This window comes from Strix aluco, chromosome 3 (genome assembly GCF_031877795.1).
Source record: "Strix aluco isolate bStrAlu1 chromosome 3, bStrAlu1.hap1, whole genome shotgun sequence".
Lineage (NCBI taxonomy): Eukaryota > Metazoa > Chordata > Aves > Strigiformes > Strigidae > Strix > Strix aluco.
In genome coordinates, this window is record NC_133933.1 from 94,061,464 (window position 1) to 94,088,939 (window position 27,476).

At 37.5% G+C, this 27,476-nt stretch overlaps 1 protein-coding gene across 14 annotated transcripts in view; it reads right to left on the reverse strand.

The window, feature by feature from the left end:
* The window catches only part of DOP1A (DOP1 leucine zipper like protein A), a 68,433-nt gene extending 41,280 nt beyond the window's left edge, over window positions 1-27,153 (reverse strand). For 7 of the 14 annotated variants that reach the window (XR_012622622.1, XM_074819671.1, XM_074819672.1 and 4 more), the window contains exons 1-10: window positions 27,065-27,143; window positions 14,387-14,578; window positions 12,964-13,145; window positions 10,574-10,744; window positions 8,783-8,972; window positions 8,118-8,216; window positions 6,886-6,985; window positions 4,184-4,293; window positions 1,907-2,015; window positions 186-306 (exon numbers count right to left, since the gene is read on the reverse strand). Coding sequence is in view for 13 of the 14 variants with exons in the window: in XM_074819671.1 (XP_074675772.1) it covers window positions 186-306; window positions 1,907-2,015; window positions 4,184-4,293; window positions 6,886-6,985; window positions 8,118-8,216; window positions 8,783-8,972; window positions 10,574-10,744; window positions 12,964-13,145; window positions 14,387-14,524 (1,220 nt within the window). In the remaining variant the exon portion in view is untranslated. Of the gene's footprint in view, window positions 1-185; window positions 307-1,906; window positions 2,016-4,183; window positions 4,294-6,885; window positions 7,012-8,117; window positions 8,217-8,782; window positions 8,973-10,573; window positions 10,745-12,963; window positions 13,146-14,386; window positions 14,579-18,022; window positions 18,299-18,369; window positions 18,527-18,684; window positions 18,803-19,017; window positions 19,216-24,783; window positions 24,844-27,064 lie in introns of those variants that run through there. The other 7 variants (XM_074819668.1, XM_074819665.1, XM_074819669.1 and 4 more) reach the window with 7 other exon arrangements.
* Window positions 27,154-27,476: the final 323 nt, after the last annotated feature.

The window sequence follows — 27,476 nt, forward strand, 5'->3', positions numbered from 1 at the left end:
ATTAAAAAAATAAAATAAAGCCATAGCCCTTCAGACCTTTGCATTGAGCACAGAAGTTGCAATTAACGTCAACGGATTCTGTACCATGAAGAAACCAGGCCACAGTCCCACAGACTTCACAGTCATGGTTTCAGCAACAAAAAGATATATTATTTAATATGAAATACATTATACTCATTATTCACCTGCTTAGCTGTGTGTGGTCTTTGTTGAAAGAAGGTTCTGCCTGAAGCTCCAGTTCTGCTTTGCACTGTGTATATAGTGTTCGAAACACTTCAATCAATACATCCTCTAGGATGGCAGGGCCTAGGGAGAAATACCAGCAATCAGCCTTATGCATTATAACACTACTAACAGTCCACATCTCAAAACTATCCAAATCATTAGGTAGCTTTGGTCACCAAAACCATAAAATTCCTTCTGTTCAATTTCATAAACTACCTCAATTTCAGAAGTTCCTTTGCATTCCAGAAATACACACAGGCAATTGTAATGCCTGGGAGTATATACAGCACAAGTGGATCTCTTCTCCCATACAATGTGTGTACAATGATGGCTGGATACAGACACACCTAGCTCAAAAGCTATGCAGTCACAACAGTATAGCCCATGTTCAAGCCAACATACCCTCTTTGAGGGATTATCAGCTCAGCTAATATGACTACACAGATTCCTGATCAAAGATAGTTTTCAACCAAACAGTTCCAAATGCCCACACATAAGCTAGCTCATACTGTTATCATATGGAAAATATACTCAAATATTTAAATGCAAATATGAGGTGAAATATTTTGAGCATCTTCCTTTTAATTTGAGGCAGGTTTTCTTTAATTCCAGATACAGTCTGCAAGATTCCTTTTGAAATAGCACCTCTTTCAGATTTGAGCTAAATCTCAAGTTAGAAAAAAAACCACCCAACCCAAACTCATTTTGAAATGAGTTCACAAAGTGCTTGAAATACCCTGTGCTTTTTCATGTTTTCTCCTAGCCTCACTGAGCTGCCTTCAGTGAGAGTACGCTCACTAAGTTAAGTAGAAATCCTATTAGCTTCTTCCATCTCAGTTTGCTGAAAGAATCTACACAGCTCTGCTTAGTTCATGATATCTTAACATACACATTGCCTCTGAAAGTTTAAACTGACCCCCAGAAATCAAAAATTACCAGGAAGATGACAAACTCTTGTCAGATATTTTGTTCTTTGTGGTCTGTCTTAACCACTTCCTCTCAAGTTGTATTCTTTAATTATTGTACTTTTACACTTTTACTGTGTCGCCTCCAAATCTTAGAATAGACTTCAAAACCTATTTTGATTTTTTCAGTCACCTCCAAACTGTTATCCCAATGAAAAAGGAAAGGTTTACACTTAATTGTGTAAATTTCGTCCCATAGTCCTCTGCACTCACCTGATAAAAAGTGCATTTAAACACTTTAAAAGGGGGAAAAGGAAATTAAAAAAACAAAACCACAATCACCCACCAAAGAAATACTTGCTTCCTCTGAATAAATTCTTGTGAAAAAAAATTGTTTTCTTAGTATCTCTCAACTTTATGTGTATATTAGAAGAAAGAGCAGATTATTCCCAAAAGCAACAGCTGAACATTTAGAATAGTGAAAGTCACTATTTGATTAAAGAAATGGAAAAGATCCAATCTGTATTTCTTCCAACATGCAGACAGTTCTCCCTATGACATTAACTTATTTCCTGTGTTGAAAGCAGAAGAAATTGCATTTGGTAAAAGGTAAATCTAATGAATACACTAAATTATTAGCTTGGAAGAACTAAGAATTCTAGCTAAGCTGGCAGTACTAAGAATACAGCTTTTTCAATTTGATCAACAAGAGAGAAAAATTCTCAAAGTAAAACCACATAAAACAAGTTAAAGACTAGAAGTAATATGAAAATTACCTAGTTCAGGCTTATCCAGCAAACTGATAAGAATTCGAAAAGGCTTTAAGTCTTGCATTAATGTGCTTTCTTCTCCATGCCCATTAACTTGCAATATTCCAACCATTGCCTACAAAGAGCAAAAGCGTATCAGGAAAACAAAAAACAGTTTTTGAAAGAAAGAGGCAATAAAAGCTATATAAAGGGAAAATTCCCAGTAGTAGAGACCACTATTTAATTTCACTGCAGCTCATTCTCTCTATGCTTAAGTATTCTCTCAACTTTGCTTATGAGAATATTTCGATGAAACAGAACTTGATAACTTGTATATACATAAAGACAAAATAGAATATTATAAACAGATACCAACTCAAAATCTCATAAGAATAAAAGAGAAAACATGAAAAGCGATGAAGAAATTGTTTGAGAAGGTAAGTCATGTAGATATTAAGGGCTTAATAAATAATAATCTGTCCATCTAGGATACACCCACCTATTTGAACGAAAGCTTTCTTGACTAAGTTGACTAAATAGCAATGACAACTTCAAAACAAATGGGAAAACTGAGTTTCTATACTGACGCAGTTTAGGGCACAAACTGCAGAATTAAAAAAAGCCCAAGGAAACTGCCACAGATCTTGCTTAGTTTTCTCTCTGTGCTGGCTTCGCTGTCTGAGTCAGAACTAGTTTATTTCTTTTACAGCTGCTAAAAAAGGAGGACAAAGAAGAGAAACAAGAGTGATGGGAAAGAACAGAGGCAGGAAAACAGGTTTGACCTTGTTATCTGCCATAAACGAAGTATTATCAGCCAGTTCCCTGAAAGAAAAAGCTTCTGTACTTGAATGCGCCTTTAGAAGGTCAGAATTTTCAGTACATTGTATCAATGAATAAGATGGGGGTGGACAGGATAAAAGAACACACAAAGAGACTGCTAGGGAAGAAGGCATATAAGAGCAATGCTTTTAAAATCTTTCAGAAGACAGCAAATGGTTTCAGAAGGCATTTGCAATTTGTATTATGTAGAGCAAGCCGCTGATTTTAATGTCCATAAAAAACTTTAAAGCAAAAGTGAATTATCCACATTATAAAAAATGGCCACTCTTCATTCTACTGTAGCAGTAGTTCCTACTACCAAAAAAAAATAAAATATCAAATGCACTATATCAACTCTACACTGTTGTTAGTCTTTTACAGACAGAAAGGCTTTAATGAGACTGATTAAGCTAGAAAGATGGACAGATTTAAAAGGAAGACCACAACCTGTTAACAAATGCCTAACCGTTGCTAAAAGCTCACCACATTTTATATACAGGGCACACACAAAACAATCTCATTCAGACCTGTCCTCTGCACTTGGATAATTTCTGTATCATCTGCTGTGAGGCAGAAGGGTAACAAGAGAAGGGTGAAAGAGTACCAATGAGGTCCTTGCTGCACTGGCATTCTGGGGACTCCTTATCAGTAGAACAGCAGATCTTATTATCTTCAAATAACACTGAAAGTGCTAGCTCTGTGCTGGATATCAGCTTTAAGTTGTGATGAGCTGAACATTCTTCTGCCAGCTACTAATATTGGAATCCCCACTCTCATTCCCGTATGTAGCACCACAATCCTGTCTGAATATCAGAAAATTCCTGATCAATTTGCCTTAATGATAAAATGTCTTCTTGATCTCAAGATCAGACTCACAGCATCTTGAAAGACATCTGTATACTTTAATTACTGTGAGAGAAGGAGCACAGTTCTTGAGGCCAGGTGATCTCAGCTGACTTGGCAAAGTTTTAAGCGTCAAATAGTATGACTGCTAATTTGCTCAACTGTTACTGACTGTCAAGGGACAGCAGAAAAGATGTTCCCCTTGTCTACTGAGGGGAGGAAGACCCTTCTTACTCTGACCTTCTGAGCACTATCTGATCAATTTTTTCTGATTCCCAAGACACAGAGCAGTTTCCATATCTACAGAAGTAGAAGAGAATTCTCCAATTCCATTTTATGAAAAAACAGGCTCCGGGGTGCTGGGTTCATAATCAAATATCTTTCATGTACGCTACATTCATTGGGGAAGAGAAGAGAGAGAAATCTAGTATTTGTCCTGATCATATTGTTGTTCTAAAGAGACACATTATCCCATGTCTTCATTTTTCCACTGAGAAGGTTTTAGAAGAGTAGGACACAGTACCACAAAGACAGAAATTAGATAGTCACACTGAAATGGCAAGTCAAAAGATAAAGATACAGCAAATTTGATCAGCATCCATTTATGAAGATATATGCCACAATAAAACATCATATAGCTACCTGGACTAACATCTCTTTAGAGAAGGTGTTGAAATAGTAAGTGGCATGCTCCTCAGGATTGCTGTGCCTTGTACTTCTGGGTCCTATAAGGGCACCATTATTATCAAAACCTTCAAGCAAACAAAAGACACAGGAAATAACTATTTGTCTCTTAAGAGAATATTTTGCCAATTTCTTTAAACTAGAAATCAACACACTAGCACTGATAACTTACCAAGATGAAGTCCAAGTAATGTTGGCAAGAGAAAGATGATTTTACAGAGTTTAATACAGGAAACTAAGTGATACTTCCATGCAAGCAGTGTGCACACAAATTACGAACTTTAGGTTTATGCAATGTTATTAACCAAATTACTTCTTGTACAAAAGAAACAAATGCTCACAAACACTGCATGAACCACATAGTCCTAGACTATCTTCAAAAAACCTGCCCCACAAAAATATGTCAATATTAATATTATAAGAAAATGAAATTCAGTATTTTAAATATAAAGAGATGATCACCAAAACGCAGTGACATGACCAAAGCACTTAGAGAATATCAGGGATGTTACACAAAATCAATTTGTTATTCAAAATGACATGAAGGAGATAGAACTTCGTTTTGTAAGTTTGTTTCTTTCTTTTTCCAAGTAAATTTTTTATTCTACAAAAAACACAGGCTTAAGGAAAAAAAAATAATTAAAAAAAAACCAAAACAAGAAGTAATCAGGATATCACACTGTTCCACAGAAGCATTTTACAGTTTTTGTCCTGAAGTTACAAAAATAGAAGGAAAGCCTGAGAAGCTGCATGCCCTTTAGCAGCTACTTAAAACACCCACTGTTAACAATGGTTAAGCTAATCTGAATCTAAAGAGATGTAATGTGATTTTTATGCCTAAAGAATGTTAATAGACCACTCCCAGCTATAAAACAATAGGAACAAATAGCTAACACTGGAATTAAGTAACATCATACAGAACATCAGGCTTCAGAGACTCTTTGAACATAACTGACCTCCCTCCCCCAATGTTTCATATTAGGAGTAGAATATCATAACTGCAGCACAGCATCAAAAGAAAAACAAGAAAAAAAAGCTATATTGCCAGAAGGTCTGTCCAAATATATAGCAAATGGAGGCACTAGTTATTCATAGAACAGGACCAGGAACAGTCACTGTAAAACTACTTCTGAAGTTATATTATCTTTCAGTGGAGACTATGTTCATGAAATAGCTATAAAAGAAGGTTCCATGACTAAAAAAGCAGCATGTTATTTTAAACACATCTTTAAACAAGATGTCTTTTCCAATGTCAGCAAAAAAGACATCTAATCCACCAAATTTAGATGAAACATTAGTGCAGTGTTTAATCTGAAAATTGTTTTTTCCCTAAATTGGAAGATGTAGGTATGGAGTATGACAGTGCATTTCACTGTCTTTCTTTAAAAGGTAATTAACAACTCAGTGTCTTAAGAAATTATTAACTGAAGAAGCTGAATTTTTTTCATATTTATCTTTTAAATCCCTGCAAATTCTACAGCAACAAAACCAACCCCCTCATGCAAAACACTGTTGCTGACTTTATACCTCTCTTCATAACTTCAGTTCTCTCTCTCTCATGTCTCTTGACTACTTACTTCCTTGCTCCCCAATCACCTACAGGCTACCTGTCTCTGATGTCTTATCATCTAGGAAAGATGCAAGAGCTGCTGGGAAGGGTTCTGGGTAGCCTGGGAAGCACATATGTGCACTTGCTGGTGAGCTGGGAAGACAAACACCTTAAAGCAGACTATAAAACAGTCTTCCCCTCAAGCAGAGAAACCACTTTGTCTTTCCATTCAGTCTGCAGTTTCTGTGACACTCTTAGTAACTCTCATGTTAGAGATCGTGACTTCTCTCAAAGTGGGCTGAAAGTGCTTTTAAAAAGTAACAGACCAGTTTCATGGGACCACAAGTTTCATTTCCTTAAAATAACAAGGCTGAATAATAGTAAATGTCTTCTAAAATTTTCTAATTTCTAGTTTTCTAAATATTCCCTAAATAGTCTTCTAAATAACTATAATTGTCTGCAACCATCTTCTGATTACACACTGGTTTCACATAAAAAAATTAAATGCATATTGATATTCTGACATTTGGTAGAAGTAAAAGCATGCATCCTGTCACTGATTGATCTTTACCCCAGAAAGGCACTGAAATAATGTTCTAGTTGCACAGAGAACATAAGTGATTGGTGATTTGTTAATTCAACCACGCAAATATCTAATGAAGCTTGAAGTCTTCATACTTAAGCATCCATCATTATATCAACATTTTTCAACATTCTTTTATTTTCACCCCTTCTATGCTGTTGTGTTCCCACTGCCATTTACACTCTATAATGCCTGTTCTGTTTACTCCATTTTATGTTTTTCGAGAGACAAAAGTTGCCTTTCAGTGTCTCTTTACATGGGCCTAGTGCATCAGGCTCTAGCCCTGAATGTGGCCCATAATCGCTGCTATAGGAAAATGCACTAATAATTTATATGACAGGAAAGAGTTCCAGCATGACATTTTTCATCTTTTCTGTCCATCGAGAGAGATAGTGCCTTCCTTCCTTACAATACAAATCAAGTATTTAATTTTTCTAAGAATCCTTCTCCACAGTATGGCAAAATACAGTTAATGAACAAGATCCTTTCCCCACTTTTAGTGAACAATGACATTAAATGCAAACCTACCTAGAAGCCACGCATAAAGCCTTCGGTTGAGTGACATATCCCTGCGCAGTACTACATGAAGAGCTGCTGACAAAATTCTGATCATGTCTGGACGTGTTGCCTGAAGAATGTACAAACACAATTCAACTATTAAAAGTAACACTTGTTCTTTGCTAGCAGCTTGATGTGTGCTAAAACATAGTTAATTCCATGTTCTGACATTTCTGAATTTGGAATAATACAAGAAAACATGTTCTTGCTTTTAGGAAACCAAAATACGATTATTTGGAACAGACACTTTGTAACAGTATGCACCCTTTATGAACAGCAAAAATACCTGACTCCATTAACAGCTCATTTTTATTACAACACATCTCATTCTGTTTATTAGGCAAAAGCCTTGGAAGCAAATTCAACTAAATTGTGAAAATTCTAATTGTAAAAAAAAAACCAAACCCAAACAAACCAAACTGAAGAGTTTTAAATACCTTTCCATCTCTTCCTACTTTAAGTATTTGTGTAAGTCTTACTATTTAAAAAATGCTATATTGATAATTTCACCATTCTAGCACCTAAACAGAGACACTCCAAATATTCCTGTAACAACTGATAAATGTGAATAAACCACTTTCACAAGCAAGAACACAGCTCTTTTTACAGGAAAGTGCAGGTTTTCCATAATTTCTAACAAGGTGAGCATCAACCTAGTATAAGTTTTCCCCCGGGAGTAAAATAAATCATGGATCATTTAAAACCAGAAAGTGACTAATAATAAATGCAGTAAAAAAAAAATATTATCTAGAAGTTCTAAGGTCTATCTCCCACTACTGCTAGGGCTAACTACTCACCCAAAACCAATAATCATTTTCAATTCTCTAGTGTTTTGAATCGGTTATGCTAAGAGGATTAGCTTTTGCTGCTTTTGAACACTGAGAATTGGAGACTTGCACACGAACAGATAATTTTTCTCATCAAATCAGTGCAAATTAAAAGCTTCTGCATAGACTAAATATCGTAATTTATACTGACTTTGCATATACAGAGTTAAAGTTAACGTCAAAGTTAACACATCAAGTTAAAAAGCAGAAGGGCAGAGATCACAACAAGAGAACTGCCAAACCTATCAGAGGAACTCTTACATATGAGTCTTGCTCAAGCTTGGAGAAAATCATTAACGAAGACCAACTAAATACTGCTACTGACTTAAGTAGAATACATTTAGGAGTTTGTCGTCTTTTATGTTAATAACCTACCTGGCTCATGTGGAAAGGAAAACAAAAAAGGATAAGGTCCAACGTGCTCCTCTGCACTAAAACACTGGTATCTTGCACTGATGTGCTTACTGCTTCCACCTGAAGTAACAGCAGACCCCCCAAAATAGTTATCTACTGTATTATTTTAAGAAGATCGACATAAGAACATTCACAAAATAAGAACAGTTTTTTATAAATAGTGATATGTATGAAATGAAGTTATTTTAAAATTCTGAATAATGAAACAAGACAAAACAGTAAAACAAAGTTTCATCACTGCAGAAACGTATAATCAACATAGATTCCATGAACTATACAAACATTAAGCTTTTGCTTTTTTATATTATGAATGAATATCTTAAGACAAAATAATACTCTATGTATTTTTCAAAAAATACAACAAAACTCAATGACTTTTAACTGAAGCGTGTCATGAATGTAAAGTTTTATACAAAACCTAAGCAGTTCTGAAACATTAACTCAGCTTTGCAACACTTTTATCATGCGCAAAACCCATAAGCTTAACTGGAGCTATAAAAATAAGCATGAACTTTTATCTTTTCAAAGGCTATGTTCAAAGATAGAGAAGACATCTAAACCCCTGGAAGTATATTATTACTTATATAAGTAACACTGATGTCTTCATTGTTCCAACAAAACATTACCATTAATTCAATGTCACTGCCAATTATGTAGAGTTGATCCTCCATTGAAAGCTTCCTGTTCAAATGGGAGAGGACGTAAGTGATCCCAGGCAAGCGAACTGCAGGGCTTGTGAGGAGACTACCCCAGAGAGCACTGTAGAACGCCGACTGATCCACAGCCGAGGCAACCTTCTCCAACAGTGTGTTCGTTCTGCAGTAAAATCAAGTCAGCTGAATTAGGGCATGTATCACAGCCCTTGCCCCTGCCCCCAGTTTTAGAAAACACAAAAATAGTTACAGGATGGTCAAAACTTTCTTCTGAGAGGCCAAGAGAAGCCCCAGTTACACACTGAACCTTATAATGCAGCCTGAACAGTGATCCAGCTAGCAAGCCTGTGGGCCAAACGTGGCTTGCAAAATGCTTCTGCCTGCCCACAGCTTCTCTGTATGTACTTCTTGTGTTCAAAGAGCCAAATAACTTTCTCATCTGCTACTTAAAGCCAAGTGTTGCTAAAGACAGATGTTTCAGAGAGACAGCAGGAAAGTATAGCTACTGAAGGAAAGAATCAAGCAAATGGCTTTTGCCTTCTCAGTCCCTGCACTGAGCACTTTTGGCAATAACAGGGCATAAAAATGTCACAATTCTCTTTTCCTGAAGTTACAAGCAATCCCTTCCCCTGCCCTCATTTCTCCCCGCTCATGTGGCAGCACCTCTACACCCTATAGCAGATGCTGGGAGGCAAGCTGAGTAGCCCTTGTTCCCTGCTGTAGTGATGCCAACTACACTGTGTGCATCTACCTACACGGAAATAGAAGAAGTGTTAAATTGCTCTTCACATACAAGTCATGAAAATTCTAGCTTCTGAAGTCAGAAATATAAAGAATACGTAAGTATATGAACAATTCCAACAACTCAAAGCCTTGGACTGCAACTTCATCCTTTAATATGTCAAGATTCTACCCCAGACACCATGGTCAAGATAACTCAACCGGGGCTTAGGCTTGCTAGATAAGAGCAGCTTTTACCTCCCAGGCCACTCGCTAGAAATAGAGTAATAACCTATAAAGATAGGTAGATTATTGCTGTCTCTTACATGGGTGGTTTAGTGACAATTTAGTTATCATAATGAGTGAATCTTAATGATGGAAGCTTTGTTTTTTATCTTAAACTCAGTTAAGGTATGTATTTTAGACCAGGAATAATATGGCAGTACTATCTTAGAGGAAACCCATGGAAAGAAAACAAGCAGCATGTTCCTAACATGTTGCATATCTCAATCCATAACAAGAATCATAGAATCATTTAGGTTGGAAAAAACCCTTAAGATAAGTCCAACCGTTAACCTAACACTGCCAAGTTCACCACTAAACCATGTCCCTAAGCACATCTACATGTCTTTTAAATACCAGGGATGGCGACTCAACTACTTCCCTGAGAAGCCTCTTCCAATGCTTGACAAGCCTTTTGGTGAAGAAATTTTTCCTAATATCCAACCTAAACCTCCCCTGGCGCAACTTGAGGCCATCTCCTCTTGTCCTATCGCTTGTTACTTGGGAGAAGAAACCAACATATAACACTAAGTCTACTTAATGTCAATTCCCTTTCATTAACAGGAACAACTAACAGTTAATTTATCATAATTAATGTTAAGAATCTTCTACCATACTATTCCATTGCAATTAATGACTGGATGAAAATAAATACCACCTATTTAAAAAAAAAAATCCACATACAAGTATTTAATGAAAAGTTGCAGCAAAAAAAAAAAACACAAATCAAGAATATAATTTTATTAACATATATATCCTTACCTTTCATAATACTCTGACCCCTCCTCTAACCCAGGCAGAATCCCGGTTAACAGTCCTTGCAGTCCTGGCTTCAATGTTTTCCCCAAAGGGAGGTAATAAATCTCATACAGACTCAATAATGTTGGCTTGACAGACATAGCGGCATTGGCAAGGAGTGGAAATAGTCCAGAACTATGAAAAATAAATTTTTTCTTTTTTTAGGAAGCTTCTCATGTGAAACGATTTCATTTATATCGTAAGACTGTTACGGACATGTCCAGTGTAGTTATAAGTATCAGGTTTTTATCTTAGAATTTTGCATAGGCATAGACCACCACACAGTATGACTGCCTTACAGATTGACAGGTTGGTATGTCAAGATTAAATATTATGACCTTTATTAGTATTGTGATAGCAAGCACTGAAGGCCCTGAGATTACTGTGTCTTTCACCAATAAAATAAATATGATAAATCAGAAGCGTCTCTGCAGGACAAAAATGTTAATTTTGCCCATGCTGAACTACATCACAATGTAAAATGTATTTAAAAATACATTGTCTTTGCACTTAAAAATGGATGAGAACATCTGAGGAAGTTTACAGAAATACTTTTCTGTAAGAAAAAAAATATAATTGTGCTTTACTTCACCAAGATAAATTTTAAGACATTTATATTGTTAAGTAGCAATAAAGTATATATTTACTTCAGAAGCTCAGTCTGAAAACAGATTCTTAAACTAGCAATAAACCCACTGTTCATCATGTAGCATTTAAAGGATTGAAAACATTGGAAGTATGCTTTGAGTTTACTATGGATGTAAGTGTAAATTCATGAAAGTTGTAAGTGTGATCAGCTAAGGAGAAGTTACCTACATACTAAAAACATTTTTGCTATTGCTACTAAATATCATAAATTATTACAAACAGTACCAATAATCAAAAGCATGTGAACACAACTGCAATTTTTAAAATCACTGAGGGCTCAGGTCAGAAGACCCTTGACACATGAAGGAAAGGAAAGAACTGTAAGAAAGGTAAGTTTGAGACAAGGGTCTTAAAATATACACCTACAAATCTACTATTAAAAAAAAAAAGTCATTGTGGATACAACGTTACCCACGTTACAGGAGGAAAAAAAATCTTTCCAAAGTTCAAAAATGTTTGTAAAAATTATTTTTGCCTTTATCTATGTAGAAGAACTACCGTTTTGCCACTGTCAATAGGTTTCTTTTTTCTGCAGAAAATGTCTTTTTGTTCAATAACCAGCACACCACCCAACAGTCTCTCTTTGTAAGGCTACTACTCATCCTTCAAGATCTGATGTTCAGACACTGTCATTCTGCTTTCATGAAAAATACTGGAATCTCTGATAATGCCTTAAAGTGAATGTTAGTCTTCTCCCAAGCATCAGTAACAATGACTTTAAGTTACATTGCACAAGATAGCACCTTCCACCATCCTAGAACTTATTGTTAATGAGTTATTGCAGCTACTGAATCATTGCACAAGCAAAAGATGTGAGCTATGAGTTCACAGAATCTTTAAAAACATATGGAAACACAAAACTGAGACACTCCCTCATCACAAAATGTAACTATATATAAACATCTTGACAATGCGAGACAGAATAGTTGATGTTAATACATACAATTTCTTTGCAAGCATTAATACACACCTTTGCTACCTAAACAGAATACTGTTTTATTCCACTGTTTCTCAAACTGATGAAATTTTAAACTCCAGGGATAGCTAAAGATTAGGACCCATGTGTGACTATGTGTATACATATATGCACACATTCCTCTGTGCATTATATAATAAAAAGCTTAATGTCTTGCTCACCCCACCCAACCAAATACCTATTGGAGGTTTAGGAATCAGCATATTTTCACTACGTTTACTTTTTCAAGATTATCCTTCCTTTTCATTATCATCAGTTCTAGAGACTGACAGTGAGAAAAATTTTGTACTTGTCTCCCATTTGAACAAAACAGACAATCTTTCTGTTCTGTTGATTTGATTGCTTCTCCAAAAGAGAAAATATACTCAAATTTTTTTCCAATACCACTTAAATTACAATAGAAAAATGTAATGTGATTAGACTGAAATAAGCGTTGACACTTACTGTACATACTGTAATATACATGCACAAAATTTTGTTTATTTCAATAAAGAAAGAATAAATTCCAGCTTTTCTAGCACTGAAGTTGGTTCCTAACAAAAGTTCAGGTGATCTGTTTATCTTCTCATATACAATACTCAGGAAAAGAGTACTACACAAGCACCAGTAACACGAGGGAAAAACTGATTGATTCTTGCTATATAACAAAGCCATATTATTAATATAAAATGCAGGAAACCAAAAGCATCTCAACTGTGCATTTGGAAGGGAGTTGTTTGAACTACTGTACCTGTAGAGGAAAAGATCTTTGGCCAAACGCTTGGGTCCAATGATTTTGAAAATGATCTCGTATGTTTCAAGTGCCTTCCGATGAACCCCCCCTGGCAGAGCTGGATGCAGACATTGTGCTAAGCGCTTGCCTATCGTCAGCTTTTTCGGTACTACCTGGTACTTCGCGTTGTTCTGTAGTACCTGATAAATCAACACATTAAGAAAAACAGCACAAAACAAGTTAAACATCCAACGCATATTTTATAAACATGAACATGGTCTCTAAGTCACAGCACATACCTAGGTTACAACACAAGAAACAAAACTTTCAAGATGCACCGTGGAGCTTTTTCTCTGCAATGCCTTTCACTTGTACACTTGCTATAGATGGAATTGCCAAGGTATTTAAAACTTGACTTGCAATGGCCTCCTTAATTACAGCTTATCCATTTCATTTTATTCATCCTTCTGAGGACAAAAATTACTATCTCCATTTGTTAAAATCAACTGCCAGTAGCTCAAAGAGGAGGACTATTAAACTGTGGGTGGTGAGCACAGGACAACTTTAAGAAACAGTCATAGAGTGAGACAACATACAAAACTTTACCACTGCCTGAAACTATACAATCACTTCAGGACTGGAACATAAGAGTTGCATTTACATCTTTAGATTTTTATTTCCTAATATCATAGCCTTCACTTTGTATACATGTACAGCAAGAACTGTTACAGTCAAAGAAATGAAAGAAATAATGGGAGTTTATACAAAGAGATGATGACATTGACATTGCTAACTATACTGTCATTCTTGACTTTCCACAAAGTTTAAAGGGTAGAATGTAAATGCCTCAGACCTGTCTTTTTCTATGCCAAATTCTGCAAAGCCTCACACTGGTAAAATGTGTGTGTGTAAAGGAAACTATGACCCTGACTGGAGATCCCTAGAAACACAAAGAACTGATTAGAAAAAGATTGTTATGGATAAAGATGTGTATTCATTTGTAAACTGATATTAAAGATGACGATGATATTACACATTCAACTTATTAACTCTTAAAACAAATCAGAATGATAACATTCTCTGAGCCCCATTTTATAGCTCATGCTTCATAAAATATTGCTGACATTTATACTGGCTACTATTTTTCACATTATTTCAATAAGATTGAAAGACATCAGAAGTAAATGTTAGTAATAAAAAAGATGTTGCATTTGTTTCCACTAGAAATGTAAATAACTTTTCCCTTTACTTAGAATTACAAAGGGTTCAACTGTAAGTCTCAGAAAGGCATCTGTTTGATTTGTTTGCTCCTTGCACACAACCAACATTTGGCTCAGACTGCTAAAATATTTGCAAGAATATTATATTGCACTTCTGTATTTTTACACTAGTATCCTTTGTCAGTTCCTGAATCTTTTCCAAGAGCACCTGCCAGACCTACCTTGTTCAGCTTTCCAAGTGCCGATATTAAATCTGCCCATTCACTGGAATATTCAAAGTTCTTCAGTGCTTTGTCAACAGCTGCTACATAGTTTCTGTACTTGGAATCAGTCAGTAGCTCCAGCTCCTCTGTGTTCATCCTCCCACAGTGTCCCCACTAGAGACTAGCTTGCAATTCATGTACAGACATTACCTGTTCAAAATAAAAAATAAAAAAAAACCCCAAACCCATTGTTTTAATAATAAGTCTTTGGAAACAATTTTGTATAGAGCACTAAATTTTCCTCAAAGGCATTAGAAAATATCAATCTGAAATCAGTTTACAGCATATCCTAAACAAAAGCTAACACATTGCACACAAATATTTAACACATGTCCAAAGCAGTTTATTTGTAATCCAGTCCTGTTTAAAAAAAAAACAAACAAATCTCCCCAAACAAAAAACCCTGGAAAATTAATGCCCTGTCCCTCCCAAAGGCACTGTTTATTCTAAGCAATGAAACAAAGGGATTTTTTTTATTTCTTTTTTTCCTCGTCTGTATCCATCACCAAAAACCCCCACCTTTCCACAATCACCCCTTCTGAAAACAGAAGACACTCATCTTTCTGAATCACTCCCAGGCAGAAGACCAGAATGAAGGACACATACAATAGTCACACACTATTCAAGAGTACTTTCATGCATCAATATTTCCTTTTACAAGACATGCTATTCTAATTCAGCAACGAACTCTACTTTGTTTTTATATTATTATCATCCATGCACAACAAAAGTATATGTTTACTAGTGTTCTGTAATCAGAGGCTTTTGCAATTTGCTCTATATATTTTCATTACATGGTAGTCTACACCAAGTAATTAACATACTCTAGTTCCTCATACTTGTATAGGCCATACACTATTTATTTCCTGAAATTCAATCTCTGTTAAAAAGAAATATGTTTTTAAAGCTACTTTAACCCCAGGCGATTACAACTCATACAATCCTATTGTAGCATGTCTATGAAAACAGCAGCTTTTGTGCCCCTTTTAACTGGGGTCTTTTGGGAGTTCTCTCTGATACTTGGCTTCAGAAGAGACTTCACGCTCAGCAGATGCTGCTCTCTTCTGTCTTGATCAAAGGAAAATGAGAAGAAAATTGTGTGAAGAAGCTCAGGCTGAAGCATGTAGACCAAAAAACCCAAACAAACCATGGGATGGGGATAAAGAAGCTGTATTCATCAAACTGCCACGTACAACAAATAAGAGTCAGGCTGAAAACAGTGGCTTCAGTGAGTCCTTCCAATACAACTGAAAAACATGACTTGTGGGCCCCTATTCCCAGTGAGCAGCAATATGAGAAAATAGCAGGACAGTTTGAAATGAAAAAAGCCTATGACCAGACGAATTAGCAGAAATAAAAAGTGACATACTGATTTCTTTCTGGTGGTTCTATAGCTGATGGATATAATAAAACACTTATCTTAAACTTTATCCTGAGCAGAATTTAAACTGGTTTTAGACCAATCAGGAAAGACTAACAATTCAACTTGTATTACTTGATGTAATAAACACACTCCAGTTGTGCAAGATACATCAAAACCATAAACACTTTTCTGCCTTTTATCATATAAGATCAATTTAAAATGTTTTACATGGACACAAAAATCTATTTGATTTGTACTATATCCATCCCTTCCTTCAAATAGTGTTCTTCCCAAAATGGCTATGAGGCTGCTATTTAATAACTTGGTCAACAGGTTGCATAATGAGTTACCACCAACTGAACAACATAAAACCCCATGACTGGTTACCCACTATTTTCAGCTACCTGAAGGCCAGCTCCTTGCCATGTTCTTGAAACAGCCCCAAAAATCTACAAACTACATCACTATTAGTACTGTTTTACCTTTTCAGCATTCTAAAAGGTAAAATGAAGGAAGCTGTACTCCAACATCCCCAAATTAAGACAGTAGCAAATCAGGCTCAAAATTTCATGATCATAATCTCAACAAGTTTATCACACAATGCCCTGGTAGATTTTTGTTCCCTCCTTTTTGTTCCTTTAATTATCAGGTGCTTCTGAAGACACATTGATAAGAACCCATCTTTAATCCTCCCAAGTTTCATTATTTTTAGTGCTACAAGAACATTTTTAAAGTGTTGCTTCAGTCAGAGACAGTTCACTGCCACGCTGGGTTGTGGAGAGGGACCTTCAAGAATCTTCTCACCCCTCACCTTTCATGCGTGGGCACACATAAAGTGCCAGACAAACCTCTCTTCTGCCATCACATTTATCTTTTCTTCTACAGAACAAACAAAATTCCACATTAATAATTTTTTTTTAATCCTTTTTACTATCTTTCTCCTTATATTGCTCATCTCCTGGTTTCTCAGCATTGTAAGGAAAGTTTCAAGAAAGTAGAAAAACAAGAAAGGGATGGACAAAAGGGAAGAAAAAGAGCTGGGATAGCAGGAGTGAATAAAAAGGCCAAGAATTACAAATCTTTTGCACTCTTGATTCTGATGGCAGACTGATAACGACAGATTGTCTCCCAGGCAGAACAGAAGTGCAAACCATTACTTAAAAACCATATTCTGGGTGCCAAATTGATAGATTTTGTGATACCCCACTGGCATAAAGCACTTAGCACTCAATTTTTATTTAAAAAAAGTATTTCATATGGTTTCATTCTATAATAACCATCTTTCTTTGGATTAAGTCCAGAAAAAGATCAGGTTTGCTTTGAAAAAGCTGTAGAATGCCAACAGATTTCTCAGAGACAGCTGCACAACCACCAATGTCTGATCTCCAAAAGTAAAATAAAGTATTACCACTAAAAAAGAAGAAAGAAGCAACATACAAAAGCAGCACAAATCTCATTTTTCCAGGCACAAATGACAGAGACAGAATCTGACACAGCAAATAATGCTTTCTGAGTGAAGAAAGCATCAGCATCCTTTTGTTATGCAGCTGAAGCATAAATACAACCACTTATGGCTGAGTGGAAAACAGGGCTCTGTCTTCCTCAAGTGCTTGAAAAACCCAAAAACTGAGAGTGGACTGATTCAGGGTTATCAAAGGTTAGACAAAACCAGCAGGAAGACAGGATTAAACAGGTAGCTTTTTGGGGGGGCTTACTAACTGATCAGAACATTCTCTTCCTTTTAAAAACAAAAACATTAACAACTTTGAATAACCTATACCTTTAGGCAAGTCTATTGCACACCAGATAATACTAATGAACTTCATCATGTCATTGATATTTACATTTATCCATATGTTATCAGTGAATTTAATCATTATGAAGTTTTGTATAGAGAAGAAAAAATACATTCTGTTTTCTTACTACTCTATGGTTATGGTCTCATTTTTTTTTCTTTAAAAAAAAGTTTTATATACTTTGATGTTACAGAAAAAGAAATAATTTCTTGCATATTTTTCCCCAGAGTGTAGAATCTCTATTTTAAACAATGTATCTTCCAAATCATATCAGTAGCCATAATAAGCCAGAGATGCAGAGAAGATACTATGTAAATATTATGTATTATTTTTATGAACCTGGTACTATCTTTATTCTAAGATCATTGAAACTACAGGAATGCCCATTTTTATTAGCTCTCATACATAAAAATATACTTGTCCTACAAAGCTTACTTTTTGTGTAGTATGAAGACTTTCCAAAATATAGTTTTTAATCTTGTCTTGTTTCTATCATGTATTCTTACTGATACTTTTCTTTCCATCTGTAATAAAACTGATATTTCAATACGATGTTAAAGCTTAACAATGTCTATCTCCTTGTAAGTATCACACCCTTATTTTTTCATGGTTTACTACTTTGAAAATGAGATAAATAATAAAATTTGATAGATCAAAATAATTGAAAATCAGCAGTTTCTGCCACACCATCAAACAGCCCAAAGGATAAAAAATTTATCTTACCATTCCACAATCACCATTTAGCACAAGGGCCAACTTTCCTTGGAATGGTCTTTACTTACAGAAAGGTATGAAGAGCACCATTCTTTGTTTGTGTTGGGTTTTCTTCTTGCTTTTTGGTATACCTAATGAGATGAGACAAGCTTCTCAGACTGAAGGTTCAGCCACTCTCATGAGTCTGGACATAGGTAATCATTGACGTGTTAGATGACCATGCCTCTTTTTAATGGATGACAAAAAGCAAATGGGGGTGTCTGAGCAGAAGGCTTATTATGAATGAGGAAGAAACTACCCAAGAAGTGCTATACACTTTCAAACTATTTCATAAAACCATATTTAAATCATAAGTGATTGCAGAATTAGGTCTCAACACTTACTTCCTTCCACTTCACCTTCTCATGGGGACAGACGCTGCAGAATTCAGGATACACCTGGATGCCTATAGTTGTGGTTTAGGCCTAGCCAGCGACTAAACACCACACAGCCACTCTCTCACTTGAGTGAGAATAGGAAAAAAAAGAAAGTAAAACTCGTGGGTTGAGATGAGAACAGTTTAGTAAATAAAATAAAATATAATAACAACAATAATAAAATATAACAATAGTAAAATTTAATAACAACAATAATAAGAGCAATGAAAAGGGATATAACAAAAAGAGAGAGAAATAAAACTGAAGAGAAAAAACCAAACAAGTGACACAATTACTCACCACCCGCTGCCCAATACCCACAGTCCCCAAGCAGTGATCAGCCCCTCCTGGGCAACTCCCCCCAGTTTATATGCCGAGCATGACATTCTATGGTGTGGAATATCCCTTTGGCTAGCTCAGGTCAGCTGTCCTGACCATGCTCCCTCCCAGCTCCTGGTGCACCTGCTTGCTGGCACAGGATGGGAAACTGAAAAAAATCTTTAAATTGGAATAAGCAGTACTTAGCAACAACTAAAACATCCGTGTGTTATCAGCATTATTCCCACACTAAATGCAAAACACACTGTACCAGCTACTAAAAGCAAATTAACTCTATCCCAGCCAAAACCAGGACACCTGTAGAGTCTTCAAGTAACAACTCTGACAAGGAATGCAGTCACCAGGGGCTGTGGATCTCCTTTTGCTGGGGGTTGTGTATAGCATGTTCACAGAGAAGCCTTCAGTTCCCTTCATCAATGAGGTGGTATTGGTTTTCCTCTGAGTCATGTCAAGATGATAGTGCCACAGCTGTGTTTTCCACAGCAAATGCTCATCCTTCACAACCCATGTGCCTAAGAGCCTTCTGTTTCACATCAACACAAACTATTAACCTGTTTAAGAGGTTCCAAATGTTTTTCACTGAGGCTAAAGAAACTTGATTGAGAAGAACACTTATTCAATAAAAGCAGCTTTCATCTAGATTCTGTCTGGACTTAATCACAAGATTATAAGACCTCCCAACGATTCATAATCTCTCCAGCATCTGTTGTACCCCAAAGCTCCTCTTCAGGTTTGGTTTGTTACTGCTCCACTCTTATATTTTTCAAACCTCACAAAATTGCTCTATTTGGCTGCTTCGCACCAATCTGCAATACTGAAATGGTCACTTTCTGCTACAGCTCAAGGGGCTGATTGCTATGGAACACAAATCTGCGCACATTGTGTCACTTCAAGAATTTTCAAGATTTGTCCCAAGTACTGTAAGAACCTGAGCTCATAAACTTGCTCCCTTTGAATTTCTCTGAGTTTCAGCTTTGCAATATTTCAAGGCTTTCGTAAATTGTTTACTGTTTCTAGCGTGGCTACGGGATGTACAGTAAAAGAACTAACAGATAATTAAAAAGCAGATGAGAAAAATTTCAAATTTCACAGTACTGAGCTATTGCTTTTTAAGCTGTGTGCAGTGCCCACATACCAAGCTGGTAACTGCAGAAACACATTTTTATTTAAATAGACTTAATACAAACACAGATTTGAATACATGGAAAACAGAAGCCTTGTCAATTGGTAATTTATTATGCCTCGCTTCCCCTCAGAAGTATTTAAAAGCATGAATAGCAAAATAAATACTACAAATCCCAGCCAGGTCTCTTAAGATAAAAATCAAGTGTTGGAAATACACTATCACCAAAGATAAAGATTTTCCAGTTACAGCTAATTACTCTATTTCTAACTTTACTTTCTACAGAGTCCTCTTATTTCAGAATTTTTCAAAAAGAGGCATATCTAATGTCTTCTGAAGAATAAGAACCATTTGAGCTTGTTATTCTGGTGAAATGCTATTCAGTACAGTAATGAAAGATGCAAAAAAACCCATATTACCCAAATGAACAAAACAAAAAAACCAACCCAGACTGTATAATTAACTATAATTAAGCATGATCTCCTTAGTATCCTGCAACAGTATACAGCATTTAATAAGATTTAATATTGTGATTAATAACTTTCCAGAACACTTTTCTACCCAGTCAAAATTCACAAACAGAAACAGCTTATTACATTTTTCGACAGGAAAAACAACACCGCTTTAAGTGATCAAGATCCTTTCCATGACAAAATTAAATTAAATCAGCATAACAATCTGTGCATTACCCATACTGGCGACTTCTAAATCAACACGAGATGTTTCCTGAGATTGAGTCTCTCATTTAATTCTTGTTTGAGTGAGAAAACCTATGGCTTGTACTACAGATGTTAGATTAGGTACTCAACTGGATGCGCTCCCTCCTGGCTTTAGAATATACAAACCATGTTTGTTATGTATTATGTTTATTATTACACAAAACCCAAACTGTCAGTAAAAAGAAACTAAGTACAATTTTTCTTCTTTTGCATATACAGGAAGTCACAGAAGATAGATGACTGGAATAAAACTGCAAGTCTACCACTGAGCATAGTCTGACGGAAATACATAATGTTCTTTCTGCTATTGCTGTTTTATGGTATTCCAGACATGAGTTCATAAAGACGAATAAGTAACAAGCTTAAAAATTCATAAGGAACGTACAACAAACTGTCTCAGTAATCAACTTCTCTAGTCACTGTTTAAGAAAACAAATTTATAACTATGAACAATCTCTAATGTATTTGCTTTAGAACATAATTTTTCAGAAGTAAAAAAGTATCAAATCCATGTCTATCTGTTTATTGAAGGGGAAGAGAAAGAAGTTTACCAGCTCTTGTTGGTAAATACCTGTCTCCTCCAATTACCTCTTAGAAAAAGAGTTTAGGGCGACATTTTAATCCCTCTACTCCTATTTTATTACAGCTTTTCAATAGATAATAGATGAACTACAAAACAGTTTGATATACCAGACAAATTTTAACTTTGGGCCCAGATCCACCAACAGAACACTACTGATTCTTTTCTTCCAGCCCTTGTGCACTGTGCCTGTATATTACTCAGGACTGTCTTACTGTTTGTGGCAAAGCACGAGGAAAAAAGCAGCCCTGTTCAGTACAAGGATCTCAAAGCACTGCTGTAATAAAGCAATAAAAGGTTTTCTCTGTTCAAATAAACTTTGACTTAATGCCAAATAATTATTCTAACCACATCTAACAGTTAAAAATTAATTTTAAAATCTGAATAAAGCAAACTAAAAACATATTAGCCAATGAAGGCACTGTAGTGGCATACAACAGATGCTCAAGTGACAATGTGATACTCAGTATAACAGACATCTTTTCTAAAGTTAAGTCCTCTTGCACTACAGCAATGCTAAAATCTTACTTACACTAAAGTTTCTACTTTTAAAATATCATATTCTTCTTGAAATCAAATCAAACATTCAGATTTAACAGATATGAAATTATGTCACTCAGTAAATGAAAAACTACAATTTGCATCTTCTTCATTGTAACTCAGGTCAACCATTAACTGAAAATATTTTCTTCCTGAAATAATATTTTCCCATGTTCTTCCCTTTCTAGCAACAAATGATTCCCAAGTTATCTACTATAACTTAATCAGCATGCATTTTACATCTAATTTAAAAAAAAAAAAAAAAAAAAAAAAATCAACAAAACTCCAGATATCCACTCTTATTTTAAATTATGCAAAATATCTAACATGTCTTATTAAAAAGCTAACAGCAATTTAAGTCAAAATAACACAACATAGAGAAAAATGGGGACATGCTTCCTGGAATTTCTGGTTATCCTTCAGTGCCCACTTACAAGTACGTTTCTTGTCCCCTTCTTCCCTTTGTTGACCACTGTATTTGAACGAACAATATTTCAACCTAGATCTAGAACTGGTCACTATTTCCTTCTTATTCAATGATACATTTGAAGGAAAAAAAACACTAAAACACACCACCTAGAATTTAACCTGCACTCTTCTGACATGTTTGCAGAAGGTTTCCTCCTTAAACTTCACTTCATCTCAGCTCACAGAATTACCATCTTTATACCCAATTTAAATTATAGCAGCAATGCATATGTCAAAGAAATGTAAACAAGCTGGGTAAAGGCATTTTTTTAATAATCTTCTTTTCAGTCTCCAGGCTGACATCCCAACAATCCCAAGATGCAGAATATAACATTTACAGTTTGGGTTTGGTTGGGTTTTTTTAATATAAGAAATGTAACCTCCTGGAGTCAACCAGTCACTTTGACAATGCAAAGCCAAACAAAACCACAAAATCCTTATTGAGCAATTAAGTATAACATTGTATATAGTGTATCACATACTGTCCCCTGGACCAAAACAAACTGTTGCCATGCTGAAAAAGGTTGGCTAGTGCCCTGGGTTGGTAGGGCCTCTTTCAGCTATCCACAATTAAACTGCAGTATCACGCAGTTAGCAGTTTCCCCACCTTCATAAAAAGATCCCGAGACTGCACATTAGAAATAAGGCTGTTTGGATTACTCTAAACAGAATATGGAAGGTATTTATCCAACATAGCTAGATCTATGGTAGCCATAAAAGTTTGGTGGGTTGGAAAAATCGTTAGCAAAGAGAAAACGAACATGTTCTGGTGTGAGCACAGCTGCACCCTCCCCGTGGTTTCCGCACCTCCTGCCAGCACCGCACGCATTGCAGTGGAACTGCCCATCTCTCACACACCAACTAGGCTTTGGGGGCTACTGCCCTCTCTCTTAAGGAACGACTGATCAGCAAATACATGATTTCAAATAGTTCTCTCCAGGTGTCTGAGCACAGTAACAAGACAAGCTTTCTAAAATAAACTGCAATTTATGTTCACTTTTACATGTTTCAGCTTCATGCCTTCAAATGGTCACTCTGAAAATAATTCCTTTTTAACTATGTAGCACTCTTCTGATCTTTTCCAAACACTTACTGAAGGAAAATTTACCTTGAGGTATTCTTTTTCATTCTTGCTTATTTTTTACTCTCGGCAAACTGGTCAATCCAATTAATATAGTAACAGTTAAACAAACAAAAAAAGGCATAGCAAACATAACAATGAAACCAACTTAAACCAGTATGATTGAGTTTAAACCTAGATTTGTACTACACTTTGTTTTAAAAGAGAGTTTGCCAACTTCCAGATACTTTTCAACTTGGTAGACAGAAAAACGACCTACATGAGTTTCACTGTCTTACGTTATGCTTGCCGAACTCTCCTGTAGTGAGAGAGAAGCCTTGCTTCCAGGGTAATGCTGCGCCTCCATATTGTGACATCTCTAAATATTCCAATACATGGTTTAACACAGAATCTACCAATTTTTAAAAAAAAAAACCCAACAAAAAAAAAAACACCAAACAAGGTGACCTGGTAATTTATTCATTTATTCTTTGCTGACAGTAACTTTAAAATTGAAGATTTAGATGAACCTTTTATTCATTCATACCCATCGTTCTAATAATATGTAGCTTCAGGCAAGTTTAACATTCTGTCTCCAAACGAAAACATGTCAGAAGTTCTCATAACCTTATCATTGCCTTACCTGGGCAATCTTTTAATACAATGCATTTGGGCAAGACTTTGACTTCCTTTTTTATTATACCCTGAGGTCCTAAGATATTACTAATTCACTCATTTCAAATTTCAACTAATTTCTATCACTTTATTCTGATTTTAATTCTGAAATAGTATCATATGTCATACGTATACCTATGCATTATCTAGATTTTGGCTATATTTTGTGATGCGTCTGATTTCACATATTCTGCAGATGGATTTCAAAGGAATTTGTAAAGTAGAATCCTTTTCTGACTGATTTGAAAACAGCAGCTGGACCAAAACTTGCTCACTCTCCTTATCCTCAGAAGCAAGCCAGAAAAGACATAAATAAAAGGTATAATTCTCTTTGATTTTTGCAAATGATACTAGAAACCAAATTAGGCAAAGCACCATTCCTCGGCTTTACATAATTTTTTATGCTTATATTGAAGTACAAGTTTCTTATAAAAACAGGGATGTCATTTACTGAGTCTCTTTGGTGCTTTCTTCTCATTTCTTGTTTCAGTTATTGGGGGAAAATGGTTCATCCTGCAATGTTCCCTCTTCCCAGGCTCTCAGAGGGAAATGTATTGCTTACCGCTTCTATTTATCATTCAACTTCTTTTCAGCTACAACTCAGGGCAACACGATTATTAATCTGAAAGACAATTTATGTGCATACAAATAAATTACTTCCATTTTTTTATTTCATGCTTTAGCTGGTATCATTTAGTTTAGTTTCTTTTCTATCTCCATTTTTTCTCAACAATGTTCAAACCAGGTTTTTTTACAACATAATTCATACTTCTTGGTTCTCTACACACTGCATATTTAATATAATATGGCTGCACCAAAGTAAAAAAAAAAATAAAAGTAGAATAGTAATCAGCATTTTTGGTCAGCCCAGCCCAAGCAGTCATTCCCAGCAAAGCAAGACACTAAAGCCGAACAGCAGTAACTCTGTCCAAGAGAAGTAAGCCAGCAATGAACACATGGAAGCGTCCTCCCCTTATTCAAATGGAGAACAATGGCAGAAGAACACAGGCTGAACCCACTTACACCAGACAGACCGCATTCTTATCCGTGTAGCTTGCTGTGCGTACGGTGAGTATTTCCAGTGGTCAGCGCAGCATGACAGTATTTTTACACAAGAAAGGCACTACCAGTATAAACATGGCCTAACTTGTGAACATAACCATTCACTCGAATGCACAGCCACTCCACTAATGGGGAAGACACAGGATAACCTGTCTTTGCAAGATGTTGTTTAAACATCTACTGCCACAGGTGCTACCAACAAGTTGGGAGAGTAAGACATGCGGTAAGTTCTAAATGCAGTTTCTCCTTCCCCATCTCTCATATACAGGCTGCTTAGGAAGTGCCTATTCTCATTTCAATTAAAACAAGACCAGGAATTATACTGACATTCTACCTGTTTCCAAACACACATTCCTCCACATGACATCCACCCATGTTACATGAAAAATGACCGTACATTTTGGATAATCACAATATTTAGACATGACCCTATTATTAGACCTGCAAAAGGTCTACTGTATTTCAGCCTGTTTTTGAAAAGTTACCAATGTTTAAAAAAAAAAAAAAAAAAAAAAGGCAAGTCTGACAGCCAGGCCAGCGTAAGGATTTAACACAGACAGACCAAGGCTTGGCAACAAAATGAAAGACTATGATCTTCAACCTTATATTATGCCCCCTTATTTCCTGCAAGCATCTGGGCCATTACTATTTAGACAGAGTCTCCCCACCACTTCACACACCTATAGCTGGAATTCAGGTATCACATTACACAGTTAACCTGAGAACCGTAACACTTTCACTATTGCTGCATATAGAAAGATCCAGGAGTGCAAGGGTTCTTGCTAGTCAGCAATGAAAATACGAGGGTTGAGTCACCCCGAACAAGCTCATCAAAACCTGCACTCCATTTCCAGTACATTTTATGGTACTTAGAGATAAATTGTTCAGGCTTTTCTGGTTATTATTACAGGTATGCAAATGTTATTTCTAAAAGACATTTAACACTAGAAGCCGTCACATATTTATGCTTTTCAAGCGGGCATCACAAGACTTAAGGCCATCCCTGCATCAACAGATGAAATTTAACCCTGCACTGCACGGACGGCCATATGCCCCATGTATCCTTCCAAGCATCGCACGCAACAGCTCAAGCAGCCGAGCCAGCCAGCCAGGAATCTGACCCAAAAGGGGCCCACAGCCCTTAGACGCTCAAGGTCAAAGCAGGGCGGCTCCGGCAGCCCAGCGCCGAGCTTGTTCCCAGGCGGGAAGGGGTCCCCTAAGGAAGCCCCTCCACGGAGGGCGAAATCCGGCACCGCCAGCAGCGCCCGCGGCGGGTGGCGGGGCGGGGAGGGCGGGGAAGAGGCTCTGCAGCCTCGAAACGCACCCGGGCCCGCTTTGCGCTCCGGGGGGGCAGCACCGGGGAGCGGCGGGCAGACCACGGAGCGGCAGTCGGCCGAGATAAGTGCCACACACAGGTTAATTGATGCAGAGCAATTAACAGGCTAACTGCTCTACCCAGGCTCCTCGGTACCCGCCCCCCGCCCCCAGGCCAGCTCGGGCCCGGGCCGGCCCTCGTCCTCCCCGACGGTGCCCGCGGCCCGGCACGGGGAAAGGAGGGGAGGGGAGAGGAGAGGAGAGGGCCGGCTCGGCTCCAGGGGCGGACCCCGCTCGGCTGCGGCGCCCTCCCCAACAGAAGCGCAGCGGCGGGGAGGGAGGAGGGGAGCGGCCGCCGCCGGGCCCTGCAGGCGACCTGCCCCGGGAGGAGGACGAAGAGGAGGAGGGCGAAGAGGAGGAGGAGGAGGAAGAGGCAGAGGAGGGGGCGCCGAGACTAGCGGCATTACCTGAGCGACCCGAGCCGGAAGAGCCCGACGGCCACCGGCACCCCCGCACCGCCCTGACAGCTCCCGGCATGCACTGCGGCGCGCCTCCCCCTCCGCCCCGCCCGCGCCGCGCCGCCGCTCCGCGCCCCCTGGCGGGCCGCGGCCGAAAGGCGCGCGGGGCGCGGCTGCGAGAGCGCGCCGCGCCCGGCACGGAGCCGCCCTCGGTTTGGGGCGGAAACCAGCGAGTTGCGGAGCGGGTGGGGGTGCGCGGCGGGGCGCTGAGGTACGCGCTTAGGTGCGCACCTGCGCTGGCGCGGGAACCGCCCGCCCGGGTTCCATTGCGCGTTGTGCCGAGGTGGCGCCACGTGTGGGCTGTGAGGTGCCGCGAGGGAGCTTCTCGGGCCTCGCCGATGCGGTCCTCGCGGTGCCACAT